The 24,885-nt window shown below is 56.3% G+C and overlaps 2 protein-coding genes across 3 annotated transcripts in view; both read left to right on the top strand.

The window, feature by feature from the left end:
* The window catches only part of LOC100347647 (keratin, type II cytoskeletal 73), a 99,481-nt gene that overhangs the window by 57,379 nt on the left and 17,217 nt on the right, over positions 1–24,885 (top strand). The window lies entirely within an intron of this gene.
* On the top strand, positions 6,111–20,625 carry KRT2 (keratin 2). Its single transcript, XM_051845514.2, has 10 exons — positions 6,111–6,343; positions 13,245–14,153; positions 15,077–15,291; positions 15,985–16,045; positions 16,745–16,840; positions 17,334–17,498; positions 17,734–17,859; positions 18,553–18,773; positions 19,581–19,615; positions 19,720–20,625. Exons 2-10 carry the CDS (start codon positions 13,533–13,535, stop codon positions 20,187–20,189), a joined length of 2,010 nt encoding a protein of 669 aa, XP_051701474.2. The 5' UTR covers positions 6,111–6,343; positions 13,245–13,532; the 3' UTR covers positions 20,190–20,625.

The raw sequence follows: 24,885 nt of genomic DNA, 5'->3' as shown, positions 1-24,885 counted from the left end.
TAGCCATCTGCCCAGTGCCTTAATTTTTTCTAGGGTGGCAAACAAGAGGCCACAGGGGGTCGGCCTCAGCCATTTGGACAGGTGCTGTCAGGCACACCTCTGGGATGAGAGGCCGTTGGGACAAAAGATTGGGTGCTACTGCAGTTCATTCAGACCTGTCCTGCAAGGTTACCAAATACAGGACCCGAACCATGAAACACACAGAAGGACACCGGGCTTCGGCAGGAAGCATGCTGCTCGGGCCACGCTGTCCCGTGCCCAGGCATCGAGAAGGTGGTGCAGGGGTGGTGTGGGTGATGTGGATGGGAGCCGGCTGCAGGCAGGCAGCAGGGCCAGCGGCGTCCAGCCTGAGACCCTGCACGGAACGCCACCCAGGGACACCTGTTGGGAGTGTTGGCGTCTAGTGGTCTCTGGTTGGGGCCAGGCTTGGCGGGGGGCGGGGTTTGTGTTCTTCACACGCTGAGATTTTACACATCTTCATGCTCTGAGGTCTCTGCAAATGCTTCTCCATCGTCTCGGCTTTTCTTTCTCTTATCTGTGTGTAAACTCCTATTTACCCTGTAAAAGCCAGCTCACATGTCCTCCTCCAGGAAGCCTTCCCTGATGCCTGCATCACTTAAAAAAAGATTTATTTATTCATTTGATGGCAAGAGAGAGAGAGAGAGAGAGAGAGAGAGAGAGAGAGAGAGACTCTATCCACTGGTTCATTCCCTACATAGCTGCAATGGCCAGAGCTGGGCCAGGTTGAAGCCAGGAGTCAGGAACTCCATTCGGGTCTCCCATGTGGGAGGCAGAGGCCCAAGTATTTGGGCTATCTTCTGCTCTCCCATGCACATTGGCAGGGAGCTGGATTGGAAGTGGAGCAGCCAGGAATAGAACCAGTGCTGGTATGGGATGCCAGCATTACAGGCGGCAGCTTAACCCACTGTGCCACAACGCTGGCACAATGCATTGCTTTTCCACCGAGGTTTCCTGGCTTCTGGCCTGTGTGTGCCGCAGCGGGCCAGACTCAGCTTACATCTGCTCAGACAGCCCGTTGCTCAGTAGCATCTCGGTGATAGCTTGGAATCAATCCCGATTGGCGTGCGTGTGTTTCCATCAGAGAGATTGACAGCAACGCCGGGAGGCAGGGCTTCCCCCGCTGCAGAGCTGGCACACGACCGCCCACCCCAACGGCTGGCCGTGTGCTTGCTTGGCCCCCCCCCGTGGCTGTGGTGGCCGTGGCCGGGAGCCCCTCTCATCTATGGGACAATGAGTTTCAGGATGGCAGGGACTCTGGTCTTTAACCTTTTCATCACCAAGGATGCGACCGTGTGCGCGCTTCCCAGCCGGTGACCAGTGTGTCCGGGGCCAGTGAATTGGAAGGAGGAGAAGCCCTGGAGGACTCTGGGGGGAGGGGGCCCCTGCATCCCAGCAGGGCTCATCAGAGAAGACAGGATCGGAGTTGGGTCTCAGAGGATGCTCATGGGTGGGTGGGTGGGGCTGGGATAGTCCCACTCGGGTGCAAAGAGTTCCTGCCTGGGAAGACGAGGCCGTGAGGCGACCCCGCCTGGGGTGGGAGTCCCCTGTCTCCATGCAGAGGTGTGCAGGAGACAAGGTCTGAGGTGAGGCCAGCTCACCCCTCCTCTAGCTCTAGGCCCTTAATTAACCTCAATTATGCAGGCTAGGGGGAAGGGGTGTGGGGGGCAGGTCCCTGCTCAGCCTTCTAAATCCCAGCAATCTGTACATTCCTACCCTGTATGCGAGGGAGTAGCTGGGAAGTCCCTTTGGTTGTTACTCCTAAGTGCCTCCTGATGTCAGCACAGTTGGTTTCCTTTCGTCCCACACCTGGTTGGAGCTGGCAAATGGAGAACATGATGTTCACTCCCGTGTGCCCTGGGCGGGAAGGACAGGACGATCCTGCCTGGAAACCACCCCAGCAGCAGGTGCAGGTTGGCGCTCGGGCATCGTGGTCCCCGCTCAGCTGACTGCCAGGGTGTTCTCGGGATTAGAGGAACCCCTCGGGCTTCCCGGGGAACGCACGTGTGCGGCTGCGCCTCCTCAGTAATCCTCTCTGTGGTTCTGCTAATGGATCAACAAGGTTTCCACGGTGAGGCTAGCCGGTGTGGCAGGAGCCTCACACCACCTCCCTGACACTTGTGACCTCCACGGAGAGGTGGGTGCTGGCAGGGCCGGGGTCTACACGCAGGCCATCACAGCTGCACAGCCCACACCCCTGGGGTGGGTGATCTTGTCCCTGAACCCAACCGATTGGCCCCTTTCCTGGTCATCCCATGAGATGTGTGTAGGGACTTTAGGGTTCGTCTGATGCCCCCCGCCCAGGGAAATGCTACACCGAAAATTCTAGAAGCCTGCGAAGGGCGCATCTCCTGCTTGCTTGCTTTCCGTTTTCCATCATTGTGGGCAACCGAGTGCTGACTGCAGAGTTTATTAAGCCCTGGCCTTTGGTCTCCTTGAGGCCTTTTCTGGCTGTGACGTGCAAAGCCACGGGGGTGGGGTGGCCTGGTGGAGCAGGGACCCTGTCAAACCACTGGGCTCAGTTTGTCAGCTTAGACAGGCGGTTACCAGCTGGGCAGTGTCCAGGAGGCTTTTGGGTCCTTGTGCAGATACCGGCGTGGGTTAGAGAGCCCTGCAGAGGGCCAGGGTCCTCCTGTGGCTTCTCTTCACTGGGAATGGGGAGTTACATGGGAGGGGGCGGAGAGAGTGCCTGTGGGGCTCCTGGAGGGAGTGAAGTCTGAACACATCAGGATAAGCCCTTTCCATCTTGCAATCCTGGGCACGTCTCCTTGCTCGCTTAGAGACTCAGTTTGCCTGTGTGTAAAATGGGTGCAGTGATCTTTATCCTGCAGAAGGAGATTAAAAAGCAAAATATCGTCTGTGAAGGTGAACGGAGGGAGCATATGAGGGGGGCTTGTCACTGCTGCTATTCGCTGAGATGGTGCCTGGGTGTGTGGGAGGGGCTCCTAGGTCACCTGGGAAAGACCCATCCTTGGGGAGCAAGGCGAGTCCCGGGTTTCATTCCTGTGAGTCTCAAGGCTTTCAGGAGTCCTCCTAAATTACATATATGTGTATATTATTATATTTTTTTTATATATAAATATGCATGCAAGAGTCTTTTTTTTTTTTTAAGGAGAGGCAGAAAGAAAGAGAGAGGTCTTCCATCCACTGGTTCCCTCCCCAAATGGCCACCACAGCTGGAGCTGCACCCATCCAAAGCCAGGAGCCAGGAGCTTCTTCTGGGCTTCCCAAATGCGTGCAGGGGCCCAAGGCCTTGGGCCATCCTCCATTGCTTTCCCAGGCCATAGCAGAGAGCTGGATCGGAAGTGGAGCAGCCGGGACTCGAACCAGTGCCCATTTGGGATGCTGGCACTGCAGGTAGCGGGTTTATCTGCTACGCCACAGCGCCAGCCTAAGAGTGCTTCTTTTAAATGATTTCTGTGGAGATAGCCAGCCAGACAGACTCCCATCCATTGGTTCAGTCCCCAGTTCCTGCAAGAGCCAAAGCCAAGAGCTGGGGACTTAATCCAGGTCTCCCATGTGGGTGGCAGGGACCCAGCTGCTAGAGCCAGGACCTACTGCCTCCCAGGGTTCACATTAGTGGGCAGTGGTATCAGAATGGGGAACAGGACTTGACCCCAGGTACTCCGATAGGGGGTGTGGGCATTCCAAGCCCTATGGGTCCTCCTTTTAAAAGAAAGACCCATTCGTGATGCTGGGGGGACGCCCTGCCTTGAAGCCACCCCCACTAGCCCTGTAGTGAGTGGCTGGCTAGGACCAGAGCAGGGAGGAGCAGGCCACCAGCTGAGACCAGGGCTCCGGAAGGGACAGGAGCTGTAGGAAACAGAGGGAGGCGGGGGGGTGGGGAGGTCGGCTTGGGAGCCACAGGCAATGGGTGGGCGGGCAGGTGCAAGACACAGCCTAGGAGACTACGTGATCTTAGGGCCACAGTGATGGAGCGCGTGGCATCCGTGGGAAAGTAGAGGCATTTGCTCTGTGTGGGAAATTGTGCTCTTCGAGAGAAGCCACGCCCCTCATCTGCATGCACAGGGCAGCCAATCTCGACAGCTTTTCCTCCTTAATCAGAGACGCCCCCCCCCCCCCCCCCAAGCTTTCTCTTGGGAGAGCTGCTAGGGCCAGGACCTATGCTGGGACAAGGGCAAGGAGAAAGCTGGGGTGGGGGTGGGGCGCACAGGAGAAGGCCACAGCAGCCTGGTGTTTGAAAACCCTGGACTTTGTCCACTCAGTTTAGAGCAACTCTGCCTTGGGCCCCACGCAGGAGCCTCCTGCTCTGTCTCTGTCCCTCCTTGGTCCCCAGGGAAGGGGCAAGGAGACCCAGTGGCCCTGGCTGGGGAGGCAGAGAGCTGAGGGTCCCCGGGGCCAGGAGTCCTGACCTGGCCGCTGCTGCTTCCTCAGACCCCTCCTTGGCCTGGCAGTGCCCCTCCCACTGGCTCCCCCCAGGAGGGCACAGGTAGGGGGGAGACTGCTCTCCTCTTTGGCAGACAAGTGTCCAGGTTTTAGGGAGGCAAAAGGCAAAGCCTGCTTCCCGAGATGACGCAAGCCACCAGACCGAGTGCAAGGCTTGCAGGTGCAACCGGAACAGGTGTCCCCAGAGGCTGGGGGGTCAGAACCCTCCTGCAGGAGGCTGCCCAGTGCTCCTGGCTGCTAATCTGGGGAGGGGATGAAGAAGGAGGAGGGTGCCCGATGAGTAAGGGATCAAGTCCCATGAGTGTAGAAGCCCGGGCAGCGCTGGGCAGACGGCCTGGCCTGTGGTGGGCGGCTCCCTCCCTGCCTCATTACGCCACCCTCTCCTCCTCCCATGTGGCTTCATCTACCACCTCGTTGTCCTTTCCTGAATGGTCCCGCAGGTTCCAGGAGCCCAGAGCTCTCTGTCCCCATGGAGGTCGGCAACTTCCGTCCAGGACAGGTGGCGGCTCCCCAGCCTGCTGTTGGCTTCTCCCTTCACTTCCCAGGGCAGCTGCCAGAGCAGAGCTCGGGGCTACACCCTTCCTGTCAGCTCTTCTTGCTCCCTGGGCTCCGTCCCCAGCCCTGCCATCTGTGTCTGTGCCTCCGTCCCCAGAGAGGGCAGGAGGAGGGCCCCAGAGGGGTTGCCCAGGGCAATGGACCCCAGGGAGGCTGTGAGCCAAGATTCCAAGACCCCCTGGGCCTCTGACCCCTTCCTCACACTCAGCCTGCTCAGCTGGCACACTCCCTGCCTCCCTGACCCCAGCAGGTGCCCCTGAGCCACACTCTCAGCAGCCCTCATCTCCTGGGTGCTAGCCCGCCCACCGTCTCCTCCTCCTCCCTCTCTCTTTCTCTTCTTCTTTTTTTATGATTTATTTATTGAAAGGCCGAGTTCCAGAGAAAGAGAGAGGGAGACACAGACAGAGAGATCTTCCATCTGCTGGTTCACTCCCCAAATGGCTGCAATGGCCAGGGCTGGGCCAATCCAAAGCCAGGAGCCAAGATATTCTTCTGGGTCTCCCATGTGGGTGCAGGGGTCCAAGCACTTGGGCCATCTTCTGCTGCTTTCCCAGGCCGTCAACAGGGAGCTGGATCGGAAGTGAAACAGCCTGGGCTGGAACCGGCACCCATGTGGGATGCTGACACTGCAGGTGGAGGCTTAACCTGATCCCCCCTCCCCCAACCCCCACCCCAGCACCGGCTCCTCTCTTCTTACCGTGTAAACTTTCTGATCAGCACGTAAGACTCGCACATCTACAGGCTCCCTGTTTACTATTTCACCACCATGGTCCACCCACGGAACCAAGGGGTCGGCCTTGGAGTGTGTTCATCTGGAGGCCACAGCCCTCCCAGGTCTTTTTATGGGGTAGGGGCCCAAATCTACTGCAGCCTGTGGCGGTGGTGGCTTGCATGTCCCGAGGTGCTCCTGGGATCCCGAGCCGGGGTGGAGCGTCAGGCGGCACCCGGGCTGGGCACCACCTCCCACAGAAGCCGGTCCTGGGAGCCAGAGCCTGGGGCAGGCGGCCAGCGACATATGCAAGCCAAATCAGTTCAGAACAGTGGCGCCTGTACTTTATTTGGATCATGGGACCTCGTGTGACGCTTCCTCCCTTTCCTTGGCCAGAGTCCCTTGCCCAATCCCAGGCGAGTGCCCGCTGCAGCAGGAACTCCCCGTGGCTCAGCCCCTCCAGGGACTCCTGTTTGAGAGCCCAGCTCCGGGAGTCTGGGATCCGCAGCCTGCCTGACCACTCGGGACCTTGGTGCACGGCATTGCCTGGATCAGCCCCAACAGGCCCGGGTCACACCCGTCACCATGTTCCTCGGGATTCTCTTTCTCTCCTCCCAGGGAAGCCGCACTTCCGCTTCAGGGAGTGGCTTGGAGGTCAGCCCCCTGCAGGCAGAGCACAGACCCCAAGGGGTGGGCGGGAGGGGGGAGGGAGGGGGGAGGTATTGGGGGGCTTCCGACAGTGGGGCTGCAGAGTGAGGACTGGCCCTGAGCAGGGGGTGTGGCTGTCTGGGGCCTGCCCGGGGCTGCTCCCTCCTCTGTCACAGAGGGAAGCAGCCTCTGTGACTGCGTGTTCGGTTTCTGAGCCTTGCAGCTCCTCCTGGGTTCTTTCTGAAGATGGCGACTCTGAGCTGGAAGCTATTTCCAGCTCTGTGGCCCAGCACCCCCATTTTCCAGATGAGAAAACCGAGGCTCGGAAAGACTCCATCTGAACTGGGGAGTTGGAGAGTCACGTGGCTGCACATGGAGTGTGGGTCGAGCCTCCTCATCTGATGATCGTCCCATGCCTATTGGCTCCCAAACCCCTCAGGGTGCAGGTGAGGAAGGCAGGTGTGATGCCAAGGTGGCACAGTTGGCTGCGGGCAAGAGTCGACCTTGACTCCTGAAGTGCCCTTTCCTGGTTTATCCATCAGACGGGTTCCTTTATAGAAGTCCTGCTAAGGGGCCAGCACTGTGGTGTAGGGGGTAAAGTCATTGCCTGCAGTGCTGGCATCCCATATGGGCGCCGGTTTGAGTCCCGGCTGCTCCACTTCTGATCCAGCTCTCTGCTATGGCCTGGGAAAGCAGTAGAAGATGGCCCAAGTCCTTGGGCCCCTGCACCCATGTGGGAGACCCAGAAGAGGCTTCTGGCTCCTGGCTTTGGATTGGCGCAGCTCCAGCCATTGTGGTCATCTGTGAACCATCAGATGGAAGACCTCTCTCTCTCTCTGCCTCTCTCTCTGCCTCTGCCTCTCTAGAACTCTGCCTTTCAAATAAATAAAGAAATGAAGCTGCCCAGAGCATCTTGAACAATTATCTTCATTTTTGCCCTCCATCCACATCCCTGTGGCCACTGCTCCCAAAAACCAGGCACCCTGGTGCCTGTGGGTAAGAACGAATCTCTAAGGAGTTTGTTGCCACCCCAAGGGGCAGGAGTCTCTTAGTTGGGTCTTTTACAATTAAACTTGCCTTCATGTTTTGTTTCTCATTTTTTTTTTTTTTTGGAGGTGTGGTATCTCCTGATGTGCCTCCTCCTACCCCTAACCCACCCCACACAGGAAGCCTCAAAAAGAAGTCAAAGACCGCCGGCGCTGCGGCTCACTAGGCTAATCCTCCGCCTAGCGGCGCCGGCACACCGGGTTCTAGTCCCGGTTGGGGCGCCGGATTCTGTCCCGGTTGCCCCTCTTCCAGGCCAGCTCTCTGCTGTGGCCAGGGAGTGCAGTGGAGGATGGCCCAGGTGCTTGGGCCCTGCACCCCATGGGAGACCAGGAAAAGCACCTGGCTCCTGACTCCTGCCATAGGATCAGCGCGGTGCGCTGGCCGCAGCGCGCCGGCCGCGGCGGCCGTTGGAGGGTGAACCAACGGCAAAGGAAGACCTTTCTCTCTCTCTCTCTCTCTCTCTCTCTCACTGTCCACTCTGCCTGTCAAAAAAAAAAAAGAATTCAAAGAGCTCTCAGAGGGATGGGGCAGGTGGAGGCGGGCCCTGGGGGTGGGCTGCACTGGGTGGCCACAAGTGTCCAGACGGAGGCATGGCAAGCTTCAACTGATGGCAAAGCAGAAGGAACGGACACATTTGTTTTTGCCCCTCCCCCCTCAAGTTTTTGGATCCATGCAAACTTTTTTCCGAATATGCATGCTATTTTTTTTTATTCTCCAGTGATGCCCTACTTTTCGTGTTAATGTAACGTGAATACAAAGAGAAGAGATTCAATGTAGTTCAGAGAGGCAATCCTTGGGAGGAGAACTGTGGGAAGGGGGAAGGAAATACCATTATATTCTTAGAACATGCACTTTATATGACTTTTTTTTAAGATTTATTTTATTTATTTGAAAGACAGCGTTACAGAGAGAGGTAGTGACACAGAGAGAGGTCTTCCATTCACTGGTTCACTCCCCAGATGGCCGCAACCCCCAGAGCTGCACCAATCCAAAGCCAGGAGCCAGGAGCTTCTTCTGGATCTCCCACGCAGGTACAGGGGCCCAAGGACTTGGGCCATCTTCCACTGCTTTCCCAGGCCATAGCAGAGAGCTGGATCGGGAGTGGAGCAGCCGGGACTTGAATTGGCGCCCATATGGGATGCTGGCACTGCAGGCAATGGCTTACCCGCTACACCACAGCACCAGCCCCTGGATGTCACTTTTTTTGCACCAAAATAAACTTATCTTTTCATTTAGTTTTACATGGACTCCAAATAATTTTTTCAAACTTATTTTCATTTTTTTTTGAAAGCCAGAGAGAGGTTTTCCATTTGTTGGTTCACTCCCCAGATGTGCTTAAAAGCCAGGGCTGGGCCGGGCTGAAGCCAGGAACCTGGAACCCCATCTGGGTCTCCCACACGGGTGGCAGGGACCCAAGAACTTGAGCCTGTTGCCTGTTGCCTCCCAGGAGGGTGCATTAGTAGGGAGCTGGATCAGAAGTGGAGGAGCCAAGACTCGAAGGAGAAACTCCAGTATGGAAGGGGGGGTCTCCCGAGTGGCAACTTGACCTCTGGACTGAATGCCCGCCCCCTCCCCCACCATGAACTCTTGGGAGCGCCCTCGTATTTGACAGTTGTCTTGCCCGTCCCTGTTTGGGTAGCAGTACAGGTAAGGGACCAAAGTGGGGATGCTGGTGGCAGGGCAGGAGAGGCAGGAAACAGCTGGGCTGGAAGGAGCAAGACCTGGTCCTGGAGGACCTTTTGTGATTCTCTGCATGAATGAGGACGTGTTGGAGGTGGGGACACACAGGCAGGCCTGTCACTCAGTGTCATGAACCAGACAGTCTTTTGGCAAACAAGGCACTCCCTCCACCGCTCCCATGAGTGGCAGGTAGCTCATGGTGTGCAGGCTAAGTCCATCCAGCTGTGTGGATGGGTCCCCTTGGGAATGAAGCTGGCATGTGTAATGTCCCCTCTTGTGGGTCAGCTCTTCCAGAACTCACTTATAAAACCACAGCTATGTATGGCGCTCACGGCCGCAGCACTGGGAATGGACGATCGTGGCTGACAAGCTCCTATGAGCCAGGCCACGCTCGAGTCTCCCTTTTCATTGATTTGTTCATCATCACAGCTCTCTGATGGCTTCATTCATTCAATGAGAGTGTGCTGTGCCCCAGGCGGTGTCCGTGCCCTCGCCCCTCCTGGGTCTGGGGTCTGCACTGTTTCTGAGCGGTGGACACGCCCTTGCTTTCCCCCTGAGGAGCCCGGAGCTCTGTGTGGCAAGGGCTTTTGGAACTTGGTGCTGCGGGTGGACCTGGCCGCCTGCCAGCCTAGCTTCTGGGTTCTCAGTAGTTTGGCAGGATGCCCTAAAATCAGCAGCAACAGTTTCACTGGAAGGAAAGAGGGTGATTAAAAAAAATGCCCACTGAAAAGAACATGTTGGGTAAGAGAGGAGGGGAGGTCTGGGGCCGAGCCGGCAAACTGGGTCAGAGGCTGGGACCGCAGACTGAGTGAGCAGTTCTCAGGTAATTGTGTACCCAGAAATGTGCTGGAGGGAGCTATTGAGCAAGTGGCTCCTGCTGGGAGCCACTCAGCTTCCTGTCCTAGCTTCCCTTAGAGCTGCGGAGCTCCGTGGAGCTTGGATGGAACGCGGGGAATCAGCCCGCCTCCCGCTGCCTGCTTCAGGCTCAGCTGTCTCCAGCTGCCTCTCGTCTTCACTTTCTTGACAACATCGGACTTTCTACGGCTTTGGGCTCCCTCAGGCAGCAGCGGGGGCTGGAAGGAGATGGATCTTAAAGACCCTAACAGACTAGGGAGGGCTCTGTTCAGCAGATGTGTCGGGTCTTCAGGACCCAGAGGAGGACGAGGGGCAGGCAGGGAGAGGTTGATGCACTAGGGATGCACGCACGGACATGGGAGAACCTGGAGAGCACCTGAGTGTCTTGCCTGGCTCAGAGTTCAATTTGCTCCTCGTGACTGAACAACTGAGCCCTCTCTGCTCAACACCCAGGCTTGCTTCTCAGTCCCACTGCAGGTTCTCTCTCTCTCTCTCTCTCTCTCTCTCTCTCTCTCTCTCTCTCTCTCTCTCGACAGATAGAGTTAGACAGTGAGAGATAGAGATAGAGAGAAAGGTCTTCCTTCCGTAGGTTCACTCCCGTAATGGCCGCTACGGCCAGCGCTGTGCCGATCCGAAGCCAGGAGCCGGGTGCTTCCTCCTGGTCTCCCATGCGGGTGCAGGGCCCAAGCACTTGGGCCATCCTCCACTGCACTCCTGGGCCACAGCAGAGAGCTGGCCTGGAAGAGGAACAACCGGGACAGAATCCGGCGCCCCAACCGGGACTAGAACCCGAGGTGCTGGCGCCGCAGGCAGAGGATTAGCCTAGTGAGCTGCGGTGCAGGCTCGCATGTGCTCTTGAAAAGAGGTAAACATTCAGGATCTTGGGTTAGCAGGCAGCTTGGTGAAAGAGGAGCTGAGGAACTGGGAGAAGGGTTTTGTTCTATGGGAACCTATTACATTCTCAGAGACAGCAAAGCTTAAAATTCATTACATCAACAGACTGATACTCACATGGAACAATGGGAATCTGGGATAAGTATTCCCATTTTACAGATTTTAAAAAAATTGAGGACCATGGTGGGAGTCAGTTCCGAGATCACCACCCCCAGCCCAAGCTCTTAGTTCCCAATGCATTCTCTTAAGGAGCGCAAAGCACATTTTGTAGAAAAGTATACAGAGATTATGCAAAAGAGTGAATTTAACAAATGAAAATCAAAACATCTAATGGGATACTCGAGTGGCATTGATTCTACCCTGCACACTTAAAGACGGGAGGAGAAATCGTCTTCAACTTGACTTTGAAAAATAGACGGACGGGTGCAGATGGGGAGAGATGGGAGGCACAGCAGGTGTGAGGGCAGCATCAGAATGTGGCAAGAAAGACAGACTGCGTGCCTGGCTCAGACACGGCAGAAGCTCCATCGACGTTTGCTTCTGAGAGATAGAGACCCTCTGCTGCAGCTGGCGTGGCTCGGCACAGTCACAGGGGAGCAAGGGACAATGAGGGCGTTGCTCAGAAATCCATAGACAATGACACATTTGGCTCGGGCTTAAGAGTCTCTCCAAAACTTTCAGCCGTGCAATTTATTTGCATGATTATACTTATATAAGCCAGATTAGAAAAACAACAACGAAGCAGTGCTCCCCCTTCCTAATGCCCTTCCTCCCCCATCATGAAGGACTGGAAACCAGGAGGGGGTGTGCAGAGAGATGAATGGCATTTATTGGGTTTCTTTTATTTTATTTATTTATTTGTTTTATTTTATTTTTTACAGGCAGAGTGGACAGTGAGAGAGAGAAACAGAGAGAAAGGTCTTCCTTTTTGCCGTTGGTTCACCCTCCAATGGCTGCCGTGGCAGGCGCACTGCGGCCAGTGCACCATGCTGATACAAAGGCAGGAGCCAGGTGCTTATCCTGGTCTCCCATGCGGGTGCAGGGCCCAAGCACTTGGGCCATCCTCCACTGCATTCCCGGGCCATAGCAGAGAGCTGGCTTGGAAGAGGAGCAACCGGGACAGAATCCGGCGCCCCAACCGGGACTAGAACCCGGTGTGCCAGCACCGCTAGGCGGAGGATTAGCCTAGTGAGCTGCGGCGCTGGCCATTTATTGGGTTTCTGCTATTGAGTGGGAACCATATCTGGCACCTTCTGACTTTTTTTCCATTCTCTTCTCTTCCTCCCCCTCTTCTGCTTTTTCTCCAATGAGAAGATCAATGCGCAGAGGTTCTGAATGACCCAAGGTCATTTCATGGCAATACACTGCAGGTGTGTTCTGCGTGATTTTTCTAGAAACTTTATACCGAGCATTGGCACAGCCAGGTTCTGGAATGGGCAGTGCCTGTACGGACCGCATAGTCTCAGCCATCGAGACAGAAGCACACGCCAAGCACCCAAGGAAAGGAGCTCTCTTTGCGTCATCCGCAAGGGCAACCCTCACATTTAGAGTGGGACTTGAGGGTCTCCGAACACTTTAGACAAAAGTTTCCATTTCCCAGTAAGAACACAGAGTCTCAGCGCTGAGTTCAAGGTCAGATGGCCACCGAAAGGAGGACTCCGACCGGGAGCTTCGACTTTCAATCCAGTTCTAGTACTCCTATGACCTCTGCCATGTGCTTGATGAGTCCCGTGGACAAAGGAGAGCCCCGGGCTGAGCCTGGGTGTGAATGCTTCATGCATTCGAGGGCTCTGACCTGAGGCGGGGCACGGGGGAGCTCCCGGCATTCACCTGTTTGCTTTGCAGAATCACAGGTGATACGTGGCTGCTGGCTGGCCGAGGCGAGTCGCTCTTGCATCTCAGCGGCTCGTCAGCCTTGCGTTATAACCTTCATCAGGCCCCGAGTCACCCAGACCAGAAGCCCCTCATCCTTAGGGGTTTCATGTGAGAAAGTGCCAGGAGTTTACGGTCCCCAAAACTGCAGTCACAGGGAAGAAAAGTCCCCTCCACGGGGTGCCTGGTTCTTGCGTATTTCTGGGGTGACAAGGGGAAGGAAAGCGACAAGATGCTTTGAGTATGACAATGTCACCCTGCCACATCTCCCCTCCTTTGCTGGAACTCTCCCTGGGGCAGAGGGAAAAGCCAAGGAAGCTCTCAGGCAGCTGGGGATGGGGGTGGGGGTGGGGGTGGGGGCTGCCCGGGTCCCTCCAGCTGTCACCCCCTTCCTCCTGGAGCTGGTGGTGGGCGGCAGCCTGCATGGGTCCAGGGAGCAGCTGGTCTCCCTCGGTTGGTCCACAGCAGGCAGCAGGGTTCGGCAGCAGGTTCTTTTTTTTTTTTTTTTTTCCAGATTGAGAAACCCAAAGACTAATCTGCTGTTCTGATGATTTTACAGAAATTAAACTGCTGACAGATGGCCAGATAAACAGGCGAAGTTCGCAATCGAAGCCAGCTCCAGGATGGAGCTGGGTAATAAGTTTTCAATGGCTATTAGCTTGATAATCACCGGGAATAGCTCCCAGGCAGACCAAGCCCACACCTCAGTGGGCCCACACCCAGGCACCGCCACACCGAACCTGCCAGTATATATAGGGGACCCTGCCCGGCTCCCAGCGTCAGAGCCAAGTGCCCAGACTCGACACTTCTCAGGTGCCATCCACCTTCCTTGCTAAGCAGAGCCGTCATGAGCTGCCAGGTGTCGTGCAGGTCTCGGAGAAGCGGCGTTGGCGGCGTTGGCGGCGGCGGCAGAAGCTTCCGCGGCTTCAGCAGCGGCTCAGCCGTGGTCTCTGGTGGGAGCCGGCGATCGGCTTCAGGCTTCTCCTGCGTGAGCCGCCACGGTGGCGGCGGCGGGGGTTACGGGGCCGGCGGCTTTGGAAGCCGCAGTCTGGTCGGCCTCGGAGGCTCCAGGAGCATCTCCATAAGTGTGGCCGGAGGGAGCGGAAGCTTTGGCTTTGCTGGTGGATCTGGCGGCCGAGGAGGCGGCTTCCTTGGAAGTGGCCTTGGAGGCGGCCTTGGAGGCGGCCTTGGAGGCGGCGGCGGTGGCTTCGGCGGAGGCAGCGGCTTCGGCGGAGGCCGCTTCGGCGGAGGCCGCTTTGGAGGTGGCGGCGGCTTTGGTGGCTTTGGGGGTCCCGGCGGCTCCGGGCCTGGAGGATTCCCTGGTGGAGGCATCCACGAAGTGTCCATCAACCAGAGCCTCCTGCAGCCTCTCGATGTTAAAGTAGACCCTGAGATCCAGAACGTGAAGTCCCGGGAGCGCGAGCAGATCAAAGTTCTCAACAACAAGTTTGCTTCCTTCATCGACAAGGTGAGGCGGGGTCCCCCACCACCCCGCCGTGGGCCGTGTCTCTGGGGCACCGGTGGCAGCCGCAGCGCCGTAGCCTGGGTGGCTTGTGGATTGCCAAGCGACAGAGTCTGCGGCTCCGTGGGCTGCGAGTCTGGGAGACCGTCTGCAGCCAGGGATTACTCGCAGTCTTGGCTGTGTCGTTTCACCCCAAATACGTAACCCTTAGGGAGATTCTGGAGAAGTCGCGCGGACAGTGAGCTAGGCGAGTGTAATGGCCCACGAGGTTGGGCCGCGGGAGCGTGCGTTTGGAAGGCAAACTCCTCCTGGGGTCATTTTGCTCTTCCCTTGAAGAGATTTCTCTGTTAAAAGCTTGGAAGCTGAGCTTGGGAGGGCTGCTTGGGGCTGGGCGAAAGCCCGGCCTTCTGCTTGGTGACCCATAAAGTCTTTATGGGTGCTGCCCGGGAGCATCCGTGGACGTCTCCTGCTTCGAGGCAGACAAACCTGTCTCGGTTCTTCTCCCTTGGACAGGGTAAGAATTTACGAGGCTCTTAAAAACCAGGCTGGCAGCCCTGCCCTGGAGGGCTCAGCGCCTCTCGGCGTAGTGCCAGTGGATGCCTGCCTCTCATTTCTCTCGAAGTTGTGGGATCTCTGCCGGGAATTCAGTGAGGCTGAGGGAGGGAATTGGCCTGGGGTCTTGGGAGCAGCTGCAAACCGAGCAGTGGGCGGTGACACAGAGCAGCGCTTCTCTGCAGGGCCAGGGGAGGCTTCTGGGCCAAGGGGCTTTGTGGGGCACCATCCAGCACTCAGCTGCCCAAGACAAGGCCTGCTGGACGTCCCCAGGCCCCCTCCCGCCTCAAGCAGCCCCAGCTCTGCTCTGGCGAGGGAAGCTTGCTGGTGGGAAGGGTGATCCGGCACTCACGGGTTCTCTTCCCTGGCGGTGGCAGGTGCGCTTCCTGGAGCAGCAGAACCAGGTGCTACAGACCAAATGGGAGCTCCTGCAGCAGATCGACGTCAGCACCCGGACCACCCGCCTGGACCCCCTCTTCCAGGCCTACATCGGGGAGCTCAAGAAAAGAGTGGATGGGCTCTCTGCACAAAGGACGTCCCAGGACTCAGAGCTCAACAGCATGCAGGATCTCGTGGAGGATTTTAAGAAGAAGTAGGTGGCCCGATAAAGCCTGGGAGGCGCTCAGCACCCAGCGGTGCCATCTGTTACTTCCTCTCCCACCTGCGTTTGGGGTGACGAACGGGAGAGGCCTCTGTGCCTTTGTTGAATATTTATTTGTAAAGCAGATATTAGGGCTTTAGGGATCTTATTTATTTACTTGAGAAAGAGAGAGAGTGAGAGAGAGGTCGAGAGAGAGGTTGAGAGAGAGAGAGAGAGAGGTCTTCTGTCTGCTGGTTCATTCCCTAAATGGCCACAGAGCTGCAATGATCTGAAGCCAGGAGCCAGGAGCTTCTTCTGGGTCTCCCATGTGGGTGCAGGGGCCCAAGCAATTGGGCCATCATCTACTACCTCCCCAGGCCACAGCAGAGAGCTGGAGCGGAAGTGGAGCAGCCGGGACTTGAACCGGTGCCCAAATGGGATGCCAGTGCTGCAGGCAAAGGCTTAGCCTTCTGCGCCACAGTGCTGGCCCTGGGATCACATGTTTTGTGTGATTTAGAATTAGTTTACAGGCTCCCAGCCTCATTTGGGATGTCGTAGTTTCAATGGAGGCATTCAAAGAGTGTATAATGTTCCCAGACCACAGGGGCATTTTTTTTTTTTTTTGGATGAACCCAAAAGAGAAGGCACAAAATAAATGAACCACCTAGAAGCACGCTAACTGCTTTGTCATCTGGGTCGCGACAGGTACGAGGATGAAATCAACAAGCGCACAGCTGCTGAGAACGACTTCGTGACTCTTAAAAAGGTGAGCCCGGAGCGTCACATGTGCCTCAAACCCCACTGTGTGTCCAGACAGAAAGGCTGGAAAACAGCTCCCCGTGCACACAGCAGTAGCCAGGGGTAGGGGGAGATGTGTCTGCATTGGTTTTCTTGCAAACAGAACTGTCTACAGTTCAAGTTTCTGGAGACAGTTTCCGGTACGTAGTGGATTGCTTCTCATCCGTAGCCCACACCCCAAGCCTGTCTGGAATCATAAAAACTGCAAACACAGAGGGCCCTGTCTCCTTACTCTAAAGAGTTCAGGTGGCACAGGACCAAGGTGGACTCCTGTGTCAAGTTGCTGTTGGTTGTGGTGCCCCGCGGTGCGTGTTCCCAGCCTAATTCCTGCAGGGCCCTGGTGTAACTGACAGGGAACTTTCAGGAGAGGTGGGACCGGGAGAGAGCATGGGAGGAGGGTTGAGGGTCTGTTGGCCAATACTGGGTCCCTCCTGTGCTCTGATGGTATAGGGTGGGTGTGTGAGGAGTCAGTGGACATGGGCATGTAGCCCCCCGCAGAGATGCACACCCAGTGAGGTCCCCATGGGACGTGGCTCACCTGGAAGGCTTGAGATGTTGGGGATTGGATGGTGGAGGTGACTGAGGGAAGCTGGGGCCCAAGCAGGGGACTGTGCAAGGTGCAGGGGGTGGGGCAGGGGGCTGAGTGTCACCCTGATTTTCCCTGCAGGATGTTGACAGTACCTACATGAGCAAGGTGGAACTGGAGGCCAGGGTGGGTGTGTTGAGAGAAGACCTGGAGTTCTTGCAGTTCCTCTTCGCTACGGTAAGGAGGTCGCTCCTGGAAGGTGGCAGGGGTGTGGCTGATGGCCTGGTGGACTTCTGCAGTTCAGGTGGTCTTGGGGTGGAGGAACGTTCTCTTCTGATGTCCAAGGACATTAGGCTCGGGAAATGCCAGGATAACTGGCTCTCCCTGCACCCCCACATATCCAGTTCCCCTTAGGAAAAGACTCGCCCTGTGCCCATTCTTATGCTCAAGAGATCAAGATGCATTATGTCTCCTGCCCCCGAGCCCAGCTCCTTGAGGAGCACACTGAGGTTTCTGAGCCAGGAGGAGCACGGGAGGCATTTGCGATGGGCGGGCTCCTTGGGGGCAGTGACTGTAACTGCTCACATGGTGGAGGCTGCTCCCCAGGGGTGCAGACATGCCCACAGCCCTCCCCACACTTCTCAGCAGCCCGGGGGGAGCAGTGGCAAATCCCACCCAGGTATACTTAGCGTTTCCCCAACGCCGGTTACTTGCAACTTGCGTGCTGCAGGAGCTGTCCCAGATGCAACAGACCATCACCGACACCAATGTCATCCTGTCCATGGACAACAACCGCTCCCTGGACCTGGACAGCATCATCGCCGAGGTGCGCACCCAGTATGAGGAGATTGCCCAGAGAAGCAAGGATGAGGCTGAGGCGCTGTACCACAGCAAGGTGAGTACAGGGGCTGCACGGTAGGATGACTTGGTGAGCAGGAGGTAGGCTTCTCTGCCGCGGAGGGGTGTCAAGTCCTTTGTGTGTGGGGTGGGGGCGGGGCGGGGCAGGAGATGTCCCCCTACCGCCCTCCACTTGAGTGGCCATCCACTGACCACTCAGCAGCCCTCGCTGGGCTCCGGTCAAGCTTCCTGCAGGCTGGAGCCACCCTATGAACCATTCTGTTCCCATGCAGTACGAGGAGCTGCAGGTGACGGCCGGCAAGCACGGGGAGAGCCTCAAGGACCTCAAGATAGAGATCAGCGAGCTGAACCGCATGATCCAGAGGCTGCAAGGCGACATCAGCCACGTGAAGAAGCAGGTGAGGCTTAGCCCCGCCCACTGGCCCCGCCCCCACCCACTGGCCCAACCCCGCTGGCTGATGTGGTTGAATGGGATTCCTGGTGGGTGCAAGATTCCATGTCTCTCTCTCTCTCTCTCTGAAGCACCAACCAGCATGTAGTCATCGCAATCTCCTACTTAACATCGTTTAAGGGGCTTGAAGCACTTTGAGGGCCTAAGGAACATTCTACAGTACAGGTTAGCAAAGGGCAAGAACTGCAGTCACTGTCTGATCATTCATATGAGCCAGACGGAACAACAGCAACCAGGACCCAAGTCTGTCTGACCTGCCAGATTGAACATGGACCCAGACACCTGCACGTGGGGTTTGTGGAGGGGGAACTGGCCCCCGAGGATGGCCTTTAGCTTTGGAATACAAGATGTAGGGGCTGAGCTGACTCCATAAGCAGCAGAGGCTTTGCAAAGCAGGACAAGAGTTGAGTGTTGTCATTGGTGGCTGTGACACCGGAGACAGGCCCTGGCCCTGTGTTGGGAGCATCAGAGGGAGTTACAGGAGCGCCGAGTCTTTGTATGGTTGCTGGTGGCTTGCATGGACTCCAGGAGGGACCCAGTACTGCTGGCTTCTCACCCCCACAGCACCTCCACGCCACGTCCCCTCTGCCAGCAGACTCCGCTGCCTGCCCGAACAGAACCTTTCCCTGTTTCTCTCTAGTGCAAGAGCGTCCAAGACTCCATTGCGGACGCTGAGCAGAGGGGCGAGCACGCCATCAAAGATGCCAAGAACAAGCTCACAGACTTGGAGGAGGCCCTGCAGCAGGCTCGGGAGGACCTGGCACGCCTGCTGCGCGATTATCAGGAGCTCATGAACACCAAGCTGGCCCTGGATGTGGAGATCGCCACCTACCGCAAGCTGCTGGAGGGCGAGGAGTGCAGGTGCGGGGCTGGGCAAGGAGAAGGTGCCCTGGTCTGCCCTCTCCTATCTCCCAGAACCAGGGCTGGAGTGAAGGCAGGGAAAACAGGGGCTGCGAGAGGTCTGGTGCTGGGTGGGAGGGAGCAGCATTGATCGTGTTTCCCAGGCTGAACTGGCGGGCACAGCATTAGTGCACAGTGGTGCATTTGTGGGCATGTAAGCCCTGGCCAGGCACGCTACGCTGAGTTAAGCGCCATGTTAAACACTCTAGCTTTTGCTGAAAGATCAGACAAAATGATGCAAAACAGGTTCGTGCTGAGCCATCTGAAATGCTGGGCTCTTGGTCTGCAGAGTGAGTGACAGCTCCTCTTCCCACCCCGAAAGGGGGCGGTGGGGGTGGATATGTGCAGGCTGGCTGGGGTGTGCTGCCCCGGATCAGGTGCTGGAGGCACAGACAGAACTATCTGCCCCCAGAGAGGGGCCCTTTGCTTCCTGTGTGGTCTGAGACCTTGGCCGGTATTCCTGGCGATAATCTGGCTGGAGCAACCGAAGCTTCCCAGGGTCACCAGTAAGCCAGACTGACACCCAGGGAGTGGCTTTTCTCAAGCTGCAGCTCAGTGCCTGTTTGGGAGCTGGATTGGAAGTGGAGCAGCCGGGACTCGAACCATTGCCCATATGGGATGCCGGCACTGCAGGCAGCAGCTTTACCCACTGTGCCACAGCGCCAGCCCTGCCATCGTTCATTTGAATTAGAGCAAAGCAGTGAGCTGGCTTGAGATGCGAGACCCAGGTACCCTGCCGTGATCATTCTCTCCCCCTCTCCCCCACAGGATGTCTGGAGACTTCAGCAGCAACGTGACTGTGTGTAAGTGGCTGGGCGTGGTCCTGTCCTGGGGGTGGGGGTGGTGTGTGGGCTGAGGCAGGTGCCAGCAGGGGTGACTTGTGTCCTGATGCTGTCTCTCTCTGCAGCCGTGACAAGCAGCTCCATCTCTTCCAATGTGGCCTCCAGGGCTGGCTTGGGAGGCAGAGGGTCCGGTTCTGGAGGAGGATTCGGTTCTGGAAGCAGCAGTTATGGTTCTGGAGGCAGAGGGTCCGGTTCCAGAGGTGGTGGAGGAGCCTCTGGCTATGGCGGTGGCTCCCATGGAGGTTCCGGCTCTGCAGGGGGATTCGGTTCCGGAGGCGGCTCCCGCGGAGGCTCCGGCTCTGCAGGGGGATTCGGCTCTGGTGGCAGCTCCCGCGGAGGCTCCGGCTCTGGCGGCGGCTCCCGTGGAGGCTCCGGAGGCGGCTCCCATGGGGGTTCCGGCTCTGCAGGGGGATTCGGTTCCGGAGGCGGCTCCCGCGGAGGTTCCGGCACTGGAGGAGGAGTTTCTGGCTCTGAGAAGGGTGGCTTGGGTGCAGGTGAAAGCTACGGTTCCAGTGTGACCTTCTCTTTCAGATAAGGGTGCGGTGCCCCCGACTCTCCCGCTCCAGAACGCAGAAGGCTGTCTCTGTGCCTTTTGGCTGGTGACAAGTGTCAGAGTTTGTCATTCACCTCTGACAGCATTTGGGGAAAGGGCTGCCCGTACACCGTTTTTCAAAGATCTTTGCAAACCAGTTAGCTGGAGCCAGTGACATCGTCTGTGTTCTGGGGAAGAAGCTGCATTGCCTAAGTTTGTCTTTCAGCCGTGCCCCACTCCCAGCCCCCGTGAGTCCTTGCATTGCCCGTTTGCTGGTCCTTTCCCAGAGTGGGTGGGATCAGGACCCAGGCAGTCCGCTGATTGGCTCCCACGGCCATCCTCTCCGTGGCAGTGCTGTGTACATAGCTCTTCTTGCCAACTCTGCTTTCCAAAGAGCTGTGGTCCGGGTATCTGCATAATAAACTTCTTTTGCAATTCATATCTGTGACGTCTGCTCAGTGCCAAGCTTGGCCAGAAGTGGGTGCGTTGTGGGTGGAATGGTTAGCCTAGTGGTCCCCACTCCAGTTCTCACATCCGCGTCTCACACCGGAGAGCCGGGGCTCCGGGGCCAGGCTCTGGCTCCAGTCCCAGCTTCCCGCTGATGCACGCCGTGGAAGCAGTGGTGATGGCTCCAGTAGTTGGGGTCCCTGCACCCATGTAGGAGACCCAGGTTGAGTTCTTGGCTCCGGCTTTGACTCGGGCCGGCTCCAGTCACTGCAGGCATTTGGGGAGTGAAGCAGCAAACGCAAACTCTCTCTCTGCCTCTCAGGAAAGCGATATTTGGAAAAGACAGAAACAGGGGGCTCCTGGGTGAGGTGGTGTGGCTTGGAGAAGCCTCGGGTGTTCTCCAGTAGGATGGGGCAGGGCTAACCCGGGGGTGGGTGTGACCCTCTCTGAAGGTACTTGCCAGACTTGGCGCCGTGGTGTGCAGGTGCTGGGTGGGAGGGATCATGGGAGATTCTCTTTTTCTAGGAGAAACCAGTCTTCTCACAAAGCATCCATCCCGTCCCCACCCCAAACCAGCGAAGGGAGGCCTGCTCTCGGGCAGACCCGCCGAGCCCCTGGTCCCACAGGGCTCTCTCAGCCTCACCCAGGCAGGGTGTCTGCAGGGCCCTGTTGTCAGGTGGGCCCCTAGGGGCTCCCAGTGGGCAAAGGAGGGCATCCCAGGAAGCATCTGGAACATTCCACCAAAGGACCTCCGACATAACTGACTTCCATTTTCACAGCGCACCCCTCCCTTCACACTCGGCAGAAGTCTCTCCTCCCAACCCAACAGCCCCCCTGCTGCTCCTGCCCATGGAGCGCCCCATCAGGGAGCCTCCTCCCGTGGCCTTGGTCCTGCCATGGCCGACAGTCAGGGAAGGCACTTGGTAGTTTAGGTCAGGTCTTTGTCTTTTTTTAAGATTTTTTTTTGACAGGCAGAGTTAGAGAGAGAGACAGAGAAAGTTCTTCCTTTTTCCGTTGGTTCACCCCCCAAATGGCAGCTACAGTCGGCCTGCGCTGATCCGAAGGCAGGAGCCAGGTGCTTCCTCCTGGTCTCTCATGCAGGTGCAGGGCCCAAGCACTTAGGCCATCCTCCACTGCACTCCCGGGCCACAGCAGAGAGCTGGACTGGAAGAGGGGCAACCAGGACAGAATCCGGCGCCCAGATTTATTTTTATGATTTTTGAAAAGCAGAGTGGGGCCAGCGCTGTGGTGCAGTGGGTTAAAGCACTGGCCTGAAGAGCCGGCATCCCATATGGGTGCCGGTTTGAGTCCCAGCTGCTCTACTTCCAATCCAGCTCTCTGCTATGGCCTGGGAAAGCAGTAGATAATGGCCCAAGTGCTTGGGCCCCTGCACCCACATGGGAGACCTGGAAGAAGCTCCTGGCTCCTAGCTTCGGATCGGCGCAGCTCTGGCTGTTGTGGTTATTTGGGGAGTAAACCAGCAGAATGGAAGATCTCTCTCTCTCTCTGGCTCTACTTCTCTCTGTAACTCTGTCTTAAAAAAAAAAAAAAAGCAGAGTTATGAGGGGGAGGAGAGATAGAGGGATCTTCCATCTCCATGTGCTGGTTCACTCCCCCAAGAGGCGGGACAGGGGCTGGGAGCCCCTGCAGCCAGCTCTCTCCTTGCCTGTTAAGACGTGGACTTTCTCCCGGGATGGGAGAATGCCTTCTCAGGGCCATGTTCTTCCACGGAGCTTGGTTCAAGGTCTAGTACCATATGGGGTATTCAAGAAAAACAAGATTTTTTTTTTACAAAAGTGACAGCATTCACTGGACTCTCAAACTAACCTGAAAAGGCAAAGGATGCACACCCAGGGCATCGTGTAGCTGTGTTTTGCCTCTGCCTGGGCACCCGCAGTCCCTGCTTCTGAGGCTTTTGTCCTAGTGGGCCTGGTCCAAGTCTTGTCACCTCTGTCTCATTGTCACCCCTCTGGCTTTCCCTGAACCTAGCTCAGAGCCCCTCTTTCTCAGAAAGCCGCTCAGAGTCCGCCCAGCTCTGAGCAGGGGTCGCCACTGCTGTGCGCCCAGCATTTGTAGCATCGGGGCAGCCTCCAGGTACGCAGCTTTGGAATCTGTCAGCCGTGGGACAGGTACTGCCTCTCCCACTGAACTGGTTGCATCATTTGGGTAAAGCCCTTAATCTTTTGAATCCTAATTTCCACATCTGGAAAAAATAAACAAAACATGAAGGTGACAATGGCAGCTGCTTCCCGGTGTTGTTATGAGGATTAAAAGATTAACTTCGTAAAGTGATTCACAGAAAAATCTGGACACAAAAATCAGGCAATAAATGGTATGCGTTCAGCTGGTAAAAGATGTGAACTGAAATGTTTCCCTTTGTAAAACATCGAAGGTAAAAGCTGACAGTTCCTATTAGCACCTGGTCAGGTAGCCAGCACAGGTGCCATTATTATCCCATTTGTCAGGTAACAAAATTGAGGCTCTGAAAAGTCCGTCATCACTGGAATCGAAGGCTGTGGCTGTGGATCTTACACCTTACCCCTTTGCTTTGTGTTTCCTACATTTTTGTTTACTTTGTTCCAGAGAGAGCATGCGAACGTTGCTCTCCTGTGAGCTGGTTCATTCCCCCAAAACCTGCAATGGCTGGGGCCGGGCCAAACATATCTAATTCCGGGTCTGCCCTCTGGGTGTCAGGGATCCACCTAACTTGAGTTGTTACCTGCTGCTTCCCAGGTAACAGGAAGCTGGTCTTGGGAACAGAGCCGGGATTTGAACCCAGGCTCCCTGATATGGGAGGCAGGTGTCCGAGTGACAGGTTAACCACTGAGCCAAATGCCCGCCCCTTCTTTCTCCTCCTTGGACACCCTACCCTGTTGCCCTCTCCTGCCTGTATTTCCCTCCCTACCACAGATGGGGGCTCATGCAGAGACCTGGCTGAGCAGAGAGGGTACAGAACGACAAGGGTGAGGAGTCTCTCAGCCTGGATCCAGAAAGAGAGACCCTCAGAGAGAGGTCCCTGACTCCTGTCGGGCACATGCCTTTTAGCTCACAAGTGGCTTCTGTGAGGTCCGCAGTCTCAGGGTAAGATGAGAATCGGGGGCCCCAGCTGAGGCCATTGGTCAGTGAGGCAGCCTGCGTTTTCCTCGTCTAGCTAAAGGTAGACCAGCAAGCCTGACCCAGAACGTTTTCTCAGGCCATCGGCCAGGCATTTATGGAGTGACTTCAAGAAGGGGCCATGCCATGCCCTTGGTCCACACAAGGGTTTCCTATAGGAAGGGCGGCTTCTTGAGCTCCCACATATAAGGGACAGCACGTGATGTCTGTCTTTCTGTGCCCATCTGTTTAACTGCAAAAGGGTAGAGTTTCAGTCTATTTTATAGCTTAATAATATTCCATGGTGCATCTATACCACATTTTCTTTATCCATTCATCTGGTGATGGGCATCTTGGTTGATTCCATATTTCGGCTGTTGTGAACATGTTGCAGGGAGGTGCAGGTATCTTTTTGACACAACCTGTTCCCATCTTTTGGGTGTAGACCCGATGGTGGCCTTGCTGGGTCATATGGCAAGCCTATTTCTAATTTTCTAAGAAATTTGCATACTGTTTTCCCCAGTGGCTGCACTAATTTACATTCCCACCAGCAGTGTATAAGTGTTCCCCTCTCTCCACATCCTCGCCAGCGTCCGTTACTCTCTCTGTCTTTTGGATTTGGGCCATTCTGACAGTGGTGAGCTGGTATCTCATTGTGGCTTTGATTTTTCATTTCCCTGATGGTTAGCAATGGGGAGCATTTTTTTCATGTATTTGTTGGCCATTTGCAATTCTTCTTTCGAGAGCTGTCTCTTGAAGTCTTTTGCCCATTTCTTAACTAGATTGGTTATTTTTGTTGTTGAGTTTTTATTTTATTTCTTTTAAAGAGTTATTTATTTATTTGAAAGTCAGAGTTAGAGAGAGAGAGAGAGAGAGAGAGAGAGAGGAGAGGCAGAGAGAGAGAGAGAGAAGTCTTCCATTGGCTGGTTCATTCCCCAACTGGCCATAACGGCTGGAGCTGTGCCCATCTGAAGCCAGGAGCTTCCTCCGGGTCTCCCACATGGGTGCGGGGGCCCAAGGACTTGGGCCATCTTCTACTGCTTTCCCAGGCCATAGCAGAGAGCTGGATCGGAAGTGGAGCAGCCACAGTGGTGGCCCTCAAGCTTTTTTTTTTTTTTTTTTTTTTTTTTTTTTGGCTCAAGATAGCTTTGGCTATTCT

The sequence above is a fragment of the Oryctolagus cuniculus genome, chromosome 11 (genome assembly GCF_964237555.1).
Source record: "Oryctolagus cuniculus chromosome 11, mOryCun1.1, whole genome shotgun sequence".
Lineage (NCBI taxonomy): Eukaryota > Metazoa > Chordata > Mammalia > Lagomorpha > Leporidae > Oryctolagus > Oryctolagus cuniculus.
The sequence above is the reverse complement of the archived record's forward strand: the minus strand, read 5'-3'. Positions and strand labels throughout refer to the sequence as shown.

Coding starts and splice junctions, on each gene's coding strand:
- KRT2 (XM_051845514.2), top strand. CDS start 13,533: ATGAGCTGCCAGGTGTCGTGCAGGTCTCGGAGAAGCGGCGTTGGCGGC. Junction 16,841..17,333: donor TGCAGTTCCTCTTCGCTACG/GTAAGGAGGTCG, acceptor TGCGTGCTGCAG/GAGCTGTCCCAGATGCAACA. Junction 19,616..19,719: donor CAGCAGCAACGTGACTGTGT/GTAAGTGGCTGG, acceptor CTCTCTCTGCAG/CCGTGACAAGCAGCTCCATC.